The sequence below is a fragment of the Phyllobates terribilis genome, unplaced genomic scaffold (assembly GCF_046119375.1).
Source record: "Phyllobates terribilis strain yellow unplaced genomic scaffold, ASM4611937v1 Scaffold_71__1_contigs__length_7168151, whole genome shotgun sequence".
Lineage (NCBI taxonomy): Eukaryota > Metazoa > Chordata > Amphibia > Anura > Dendrobatidae > Phyllobates > Phyllobates terribilis.
In genome coordinates this window covers 4,453,998-4,462,526 of record NW_027362831.1, presented here as the reverse complement: position 1 = coordinate 4,462,526, position 8,529 = coordinate 4,453,998, and the positions used below count along the sequence as shown (strand labels likewise).

General features: G+C 42.2%; 1 protein-coding gene across 3 annotated transcripts; it reads left to right on the top strand.

Moving 5' to 3' along the window:
• The first annotated feature begins 398 nt into the window (after positions 1-398).
• On the top strand, positions 399-6,404 carry LOC141194438 (uncharacterized). 3 transcript variants are annotated; one of them, XM_073662353.1, is made up of 7 exons: positions 399-886; positions 1,812-1,961; positions 2,091-2,270; positions 2,354-2,477; positions 2,561-2,655; positions 2,853-2,943; positions 5,218-6,404. In XM_073662353.1, exons 2-7 carry the CDS (start codon positions 1,884-1,886, stop codon positions 6,387-6,389), a joined length of 1,740 nt encoding a protein of 579 aa, XP_073518454.1. In that variant the 5' UTR covers positions 399-886; positions 1,812-1,883; the 3' UTR covers positions 6,390-6,404. The 3 variants fall into 3 exon arrangements, with proteins under 3 accessions (XP_073518454.1, XP_073518453.1, XP_073518452.1); XM_073662352.1 differs by having other exon boundaries at positions 2,561-2,670; positions 5,221-6,404; XM_073662351.1 differs by having other exon boundaries at positions 2,561-2,670.
• The last annotated feature ends 2,125 nt before the right edge of the window (positions 6,405-8,529 follow it).

Sequence of the window (8,529 nt, the reverse complement as noted above, 5' to 3'; positions counted from 1 at the left end):
ACTCTGAATATAGTCTATCAAGGCCGCCCTCCATGGAAGGAGTTAAACATACGAGATTTCGGCCTTTTAGCCCCTGGTATGAAGTGGATAGCACAATCTTATGCCGCCACATAGTAGACGTCCGGTAACTGGTGATAATCACCTCATGTGTCGTCTATTTGTCTCCAAGCAGGAAAATCCCACGTTACATTCCTCACATAAAACTGTAGAAAAGGCGGCGCGGGGTAATTGTGCCCGTAGTGAGGGCAAATAATGCCGGAAATGTCACTGACTGCGGAGACGTCTCCATGTAGCGTCTTCACTCTGGATATCACTGTACAGGAGCCGCACAGTTCACACTGTACATTCACTGAGGCCCCTGATCATGTGACCCCTGACTCCTCCCCTCCTGTGACCTCATCACAGGTCCTGTGTGCACAGAGCAGCCATATATGTGGTGGCGGCTCTGCAGGTGGAGGTATGTGGAGACCCCCATTACTGGGCGCAGGGGGCATTAACCCCTTCAGCACGGAGACTCTTTTGGGGTCTCTGTGTGGTGTGAACAGTGAGGTAACAGCTGTGGGCAGAATGCGGCTTAGCTGGTTCCCGTCCACATTAGATCCATTCAGACGACAGCAGGATGAAGGACAGAAGCCCAGAGAAGTCCTCACACAACGCCATTATTCCTCTCCTAGCTCCAGCACAGTAATGTAGATAGTAGTGATAACCGTCCACACATAGAGGACGATCCAGGACCTCAAATAACATAAAACCTTTATTCCTTCATTTTATAACCTTATGTCACAATAATGATGGGACGTCATCAGAACATTGGAGGAAAGAATCCAGAGAGAATTAAGGTGGAGGTGACGCGTTTCGGAGTGATACTTCTTACCCAGAACCGAAGGTAAGAATGAAACCCGAGCAGGATATAAATGTCTCTGGAGCAGCCGCTCCTGTGCACAGGATGAATGGCGGCATTAATAGATGTAATAGATGTTATACAAAGAAAGACAAGAAACACAATCATCTTACAGTCATCACAATATGTCCCCTTCACCGGTCTGGTAATGTAAGATCAGATCCTCCTTCTCTTTATACCCTCCGGTACGATGGATTTACCCTCAGTGTCCAGGAAGCTTCACGGTTCAGCAATGCTCCTCTGCCATCTCCCCTCCACCTGAACGATTTACCCTTTCACTGCCACAAAACTGAAAGTTCTTTCAGTCACCATTGTGCTCTCTTAGGAATGTTGGAGGGGTTAATGGCCGCAGGATTAGTGGGGTCTCCTATGTGCTCATTAATTCTCTGCCTTACTTACGGGAGGAGCAGCCGACATATCTGACATTACATCCCAGACACTGAATACAATATACTACAAATTCACTGCTGCAGGTGATACATTGTGTAATGAAATGTTTTATTTAATGTGATTAAATCTATTTCTTGTGTTCGACATATTTACATGGTGGACATTTATCAATGCCGCATCTGTGAAACCCCAGAGGTGTAAGCCAGGTTCTCGTTATGTGTTTCTCTAACGATTAAACCAGGAGACAGGAGTTGTGAAAGGGTCGGGCCGAGAACAAACAACCATCTCATAATAACCATCAAACCACCATCTTGTGAGAAACTTATTCAGCTGCAGACTCTGAGGAAGAAACTGCTTGTTGTCTGTGGCTTAAAATATATAGGTTTTATTATTAGATGCAAAGAAGAAAACTAAATACTGTAAAATAATATATCTCATGTTTCCCTTTATTGTCTCCAGTAATTGTATTATTACACAGGATTTTTATGATGTTACATCGGCTCATCATCTTCTCATTCAGGTCTCTACAATATCGGATCCTGTCGGTGAAGATCTTCTATATAAGAGAATTTTCCTGATTTACCCATCAAAGATGGATATGGACAGAGACAAGATGGCGGAGAGGATATTACACCTCACCCTAGAGATCCTCTTCCGGCTTACTGGAGAGGTGAGAGATTCTGAGGACGTCACATTACATCATTCTTATCTATGGGAATAACAGATGAACAGAACTGGAGAGGTGAGGACTCTGGAAATGTCTGGAGTGAGATTTATTAATGTGTCTCTCCATAACCAGGATTACACAGTAGTGAAGAAGACCTCTAGTGAGCGCTGTCAGGACCCTGTGTTTGAGGGATGGGGAAGACCCCTAAGCAAAATCACAAAGCCTCCACCTCACCCCCTGATACATGAGGACATCAATGATCAGAAGATCCTAAAACTCACCTACAAGATGATTGAGCTGCTGACTGGAGAGGTGACACTGCTGGGAATGCTGGGACATTATACAGTAATGCTATGGAGGGATCGGGGGGATGACTGTATCATTGTATGTGTCAGGTTCCTATAAGATGTCAGGATGTCGCTGTCTATTTCTCCATGGAGGAGTGGGAGTATTTAGAAGGACACAAAGATCTGTACAAGGACGTCATGATGGAGGTTCCCCAGCCCCTCACATCACCAGGTAATAGACAGGACTGAATTCACACGGCCTATAATTATCTGTATGTAAAGAATGAATTCAGTCCCTGTATGTGTTTCCTCCAGATCTATCCAGTAAGAGGACAACAACAGACAGGTGTCCCCGTCCTCTTCCACAGGACTGTAAACAAGAAGACCCCAATGTTCCTCAGGATCATCAGGTAGATGGAGAGAAGGTATCATGAGATCTTCCCTATGATGTGTAGTCGGCTGTGAAGGTCTTGTGTTCAGTCTTGTTTTATCCACCAGTATTATATGTTTTATACTTGTGTAATGAGAATGGTGGAGATGGCAGGATTAGAGCTGATCATAGATGGGACTTCTCATCTGTTTGTGACTTTTACAATATTTGTTTCAGGGTGAAGATCTGACCCATATTAATACTACAGAGACATATGTGAGGGGTGATGAGCGGTGTAAAGAGGAGATTCCTACATATGACTACCCAGGTGAGTAGTGACCACTAAATGCAGAGAAGTCACAGATTCTTCTCAGTCACCGGCTGTGGCTGCTTTATCGCTGGTGTAGTCCGGCTGTATCACAATCGTGTGATCACCATTTTGCCGCTAGATCAAAACATTCTCCTCCACCCAAAACAACACTGTTCAAATGAGTTTGGGCATTGAAAGTCCCTTCTGTGCTGCTGAATGTCCTCATATGGTCCCTACAAGACCAGGTCCAGTCTTTCTGGCCAAACTTTACTTTTATGATCGACAACATTAAATGTGCAGTGAGGCCAAGTGTGAATTTCTGTACAATAACAACAGAGTTTCCCTTTATCCTGACTGTTCAATTTCTTTTAAAACCAACTAACTTCAAATAGTATTGCGATAAACTACATAAAAAACATTATACCTGTGCCATGATATAACTCTAAGCTAAATTTAGACGCCTCATCTCTGCACTATTATAAAAAGTTCTCTTTGAACGTCTAATATTTCTTCTTGAAACTCATCTGACAGAAAATATTGTTCCTTACGATAGTTTAGATTGCCAAAAGCCACCGAGCCCCATACTCTAATTACCCCAGAGAGGTTTCACCACTAGTTACTTATTTTTTTATTGATGAAGACTGTTGAGTTTGATCATTTCAGTAGATGTGTTATTGTCTATACTCACAGTTTTTGACTATAGTAGTTAGTGCCCAAAATATTCTGATTTAACCCCTTACTGCAGCCAGTTTTGTGTTCCTATCAGGGCCCATTTTTTAAATCTGACGTGTGTCACTTTATGTGGTGATAGCTTTGGAATTCTTCACAAAGGATAATAAGAAACAGATGGACCTTACAAATTATTTTCCACCTTCCACCAACAATACCCTATATACGGTAGTATCCTACTATCTGGGCACATGGCCGGTTAGAAGGGAAGGAGCGACATTTAGCTATTTGAATGCAGATTTTGCTGGAATAGTTTGCAGACACAATGTATTGGGGGCACTGTTCATGGTCACCTGGCAGCTCAAAATATGTCACCATGAACAGGCTTGGCGCGATCTACTCCGTTTTCTCTGTATCTAGACTTACACAGAGACCCCTAGGCTTGGGCCACGGTGTTACCTGCTGTTCTGTGGTGTGAGATGGAAAGAAGAATAGTCAGGTAACCGGGTCAGAACATGGAGGTCAGAGAAAATACAAAATCAGAAGACACAAAAGTAGTCAGTAAATGGGCCGAGGTCACAACAGGAAACAAATACACAAGCCGGGAGCTGAGCACAGAGGACTGAACCAGAGGAGAACAAGGCTGTATCTGGCAGCTTCCAGCAATATGCTTCCAGCTTTAGTAGGGTGTGGTGCTTTCCAGTTGGCTGAAGCCGGGAGCAGATTACTCCAGCTGGACAGCACACACACCCATACTGCCAGACTGGATGGTACTACAGGTCCCAGGCACCCTAATCTTAGTGGCTGGACAGAAGCTGTACCTCCCAGAGCTTCTGGTTCTGACATCTCCTCCATCACCAGCGCCGCCTGCAGAATGAATAAGGTGGCGCCTGGTGACAGAAGCAGATGTCGCTGGAGCAGGTCTCAGTGGAGATGGGTTACACCATTTGCAGAAGTCCTTAATATGACAAAAGGCTGAAAACTAGAGCAGTAGAAATCCCCATAAAGTGACTCCATTTTGGAAATTATAACCCTGAATGAATTAATCTTTAGAAGTAGGGAATATTTTGACTCTACAGGTACTTTTCAGTAATTAGCAGACAGTGGATGTTGGAGAGTGAAAATTGTGCATTTGCCATTTTGTTACCCAACACATTGTTCCCAGATTGTGCTCCAGGAGACACACACCGTAAATTAAGTGGGTTCTTCTCACTATAGTAATGCCAAATACATGGATGCTGAGTGTGTTTTGGGCGCACTGCAGGGCTCAGAAGTGAGGGGGAGATTTGACTTTGGGAGAGTGGATATTGCTGGATTGGTTAATGGAAGCCTTGTTGCTCTTGAAGAGCCTTTGAGACCCTAATAATGTGGAAACCTCAGTTTTTCCACTGACAGATGATGGACCTGAGTGGGGGATTGTTCTTTGCGGGATGACTGGAAGTTTTTATTGGTATTATTTTCCCCAACATAACAGGTTCATCCTATGAGGTTTTCTATTAGACTGTGAACTGTCATTGTCTTGCTGAATAATTCATATTTTTACAGAGAGTTTAAGTAGAAATGTTAAAAAATATAAAATTCAAGGATATTTTATTGAAAAATAATAATTGATTTTTATCTTAGCAGATGACTGTACCTGGAGATCAGAGGGACAGCTGACATCTTCAATTTTTAAATCAGACGATCTTGAGATCCCTCAGGATACAATTGAAGTGAATGCCATTACTCCAGATATACCATCATCCATTCACAGCAAAGATCTGTCATCTGATCCTTTGAAACACGTCCTATCTTCTGATTCATTACTGACTACAAAGGAAAATCATAGTAACAAAATAAGCATTAAAAAACGAACTGCTCCTAAAGCAAAGAAGACATTTTCACTTTCAGAATGTGGTAATAGTTTTCCCCACGAAAAGTCTTTTCCTATACATCAAAAAATTCATACGACAGAGAATAGATTTTCTTGTTCCAAGTGTGGGAAATATTTTAGCAGGAAATCAAATCTTGTTATTCACCAGAGAACTCACACAGGGGAGAAGCCTTTTTCCTGTTCAGAATGTGGAAAATGTTTTAGCCAGAAATGGAGTCTTAATAGCCACCAGAGAACCCACACAGGGGAGAAGCCTTTCTCATGTTCAGAATGTGGAAAATGTTTTACACACATAACTAGTTTTATCAGACATCAGAGAATTCACACAGGGGAGAAGCCTTTTTCATGTTCAGAATGTGGAAAATGTTTCACACAGATTTCAACTTTTATCAGACATCAGAGAACTCATACAGGGGAGAAGCCTTTTTCATGTTCAGAATGTGGGAAATGTTTTACACACATGACTAGTTTTATCAGACATCAGAGAATTCACACAGGAGAGAAGCCTTTTTCATGTTCAGAATGTGGAAAATGTTTTCCACACAAGACTAATTTTATCAGACATCAGAGAATTCACACAGGAGAGAAGCCTTTTTCATGTTCAGAATGTGGGAAATATTTTAACCAGAAATCATCTGTTGTTATACACCAGAGAACTCACACAAGGGAGAAGCCTTTTTCTTGTTCAGAATGTGGAAAATGTTTTACACAGTTATCAACTTTTATCAGACATCAGAGAACTCACACAGGGGAGAAGCCTTTTTCATGTTCAGAATGTGGGAAATGTTTTAACCAGAAATCAGCTGTTGTTATACACCAGAGAACTCACACAGGGGAGAAGCCTTTTTCATGTTCAGAAAGTGGGAAATGTTTTGTGAAGAAATCATCTCTTCTTAATCACCAGAGCAGTCTCACAGGGTAGAAGCCTTTTTTATATTCTTAATGTGGGAAATGTTTTCCTTGAAAATAAACTCTTAATAAACTTTAGAGAAGTCACACAGGGGAGAAGCCTTCTACATGTCCAGAATGTTGGAAATGTTTTAACTGAAAATTGTACAATCTTAAAGGGGTTGTTCACTACCAGGACAACCCGTGTCATTCCTCATGTTTGGCCTAGTTAAAATAAAAACACTCATACTCAGCTCCCATGCCAGCGCCGTTCCAGCGGTGCCGGGACTCACATTCCTGGGGTTGTTACATCACATGAGCCCTGCGCCCAGTCAGTGCTGACTTCACTGTCAGGGCTGCAGCTGCTCTCAGATTTCCTCATGATGTTCGATTTTTCTGAAGGTGGAGACAGTGATTCCAGCACTTACTGGGCTCACACGATGTAACAACCTCACATGAGCTCCGGGAACGCACGTGCCGACACTGCTGGAATGGCGCCGGCATCAGAGGTTTGATACAAATCTTACAGACTGTTTGATAAAGAAAATATAATATACTAGCTGTACTACCCGGCTTCGCCCGGGTTAATAACTGCTGTTAGCAAAATAGAATGTGTTAACAAAAATTTATTCTCCACACAAAAAACACAAAACAAATAGATAGAAATGTAATTATTAAAAGGCAAAAACTAAGCTAATAGAAGCATTTCACAACATATATTTCAACACCAGAGATATTCCACACAGATTTAACTAAATTGGCCAAGTAATGTGAAGTAATCTTCTACTCCTTATTCGAGAGCCTTTTGATAAACGACATTCTTAGTTCTTCCTTCAGGTGCAAACACGAACAGATTTTTGGCTGTTCCAACTCTTGAACAGGCCACATAAAGTTGACCATGAGAAAAGCATGGAGATTGTAAATTGATTCCAACTACTTTCAAGGACTGTTCCTGAGCCTTATTGATGGACATAGCAAATGCCAGTCGCACAGGAAACTGGAGGCGTTTAAAATCAAAAGGCAAATCAGATGGAATGAGAGGAATTGTTGGAATGAAAAAATCTTCTCCTATGGCACATCCTGTCAAAATGGTTGCCTCAATTACATGTGGAAACAGGCTCTTAATCAAGAGTCTTGTTCCATTACACAGCTTTGGTTGATCCAAATTTCTCAATAGCAGAATAGGTGCTCCAGGTTTTAGAAAGAGGTTGTGAGGAGGAAGTCCTTGTGGCTCCAAGGAATTGAGGAACTCAGTTGGATAAAATAATGCTTGAGCAGGGTCTATTACTGTATCCACTGACTTGTAGGTTGTGTTAACACCTGGAAGGAGATTTAGAATTTGAAGACTGATCTTGTTGACACTGTCATTTTTGGGAGCTAGAATAGCCCTTTCACACAGCCAGCCAGAATTTTTTAAGTGGAGTTGAATGTTTGGAAAAACCTTTGCCTTCAACTCCTCAATGGAAGTCACAATGCAACAAAAGTTGCTTGGGAAGGTGATCTGTCCAGTGGTTGAGTTTACTGGTGCCTTGCCATCTCCAATAGTCAACAGCTAGCTCGAAAACAGTCCAGCAGAAACATCGCCTGTCATGTAGACCCTCATTTTTGTGTTCAGTGACATTTTCTTTACTTTTCTCCAAAGGTACGATGCTTTGAGACAGGCATTCAGTTCGTCTGCAGGGGTTGATCTTGGAATAACAGGTAGTGTTTGTCGGAAGTCACCTGCCAAAACAACAACTACTCCTCCCATGATATATTTGTTGCTACGCAGGTCTTGCAGCAGTCTGTCCACTGCTTCCAGAGCCCTTTTGTGTGACATGGTGCATTCATCCCAAATGATGGCACTGCATTTTTGAAGCAATTTGGCCAGTCCTGATCCCTTGGCAATATTACACACGGGGCTGTCACTATGAGACAGGTTAAGTGGTAGTTTGAATGTCGAATGTGCTGTCCTGCCACCTTTTAAAAGTGTAGCTGCAATTCCAGAAGATGCCACTGCAAGTGCAATCTTTTTTTGTTGTCGAAATTTTGCCAGGAGCAAGTTGATTACAAATGTCTTTCCTGTTCCACCTGGAGCATCAAGGAAGACAATCACACCTTTGTTGGTTTCACTGAAACTTAAAATGTAGTTATAGGCGTCCCTTTGATCTGGTACCAATATTGGCTCGTTCTGA

Excerpts from the sequence above, each read along its gene's own strand:
- LOC141194438 (XM_073662351.1), top strand. The coding sequence starts at position 1,884 with ATGGATATGGACAGAGACAAGATGGCGGAGAGGATATTACACCTCACC. Across the intron at positions 1,962-2,090 it reads TCTTCCGGCTTACTGGAGAG|GATTACACAGTAGTGAAGAA; the intron begins GTGAGAGATTCT and ends CTCCATAACCAG. Across the intron at positions 2,271-2,353 it reads TTGAGCTGCTGACTGGAGAG|GTTCCTATAAGATGTCAGGA; the intron begins GTGACACTGCTG and ends TGTATGTGTCAG.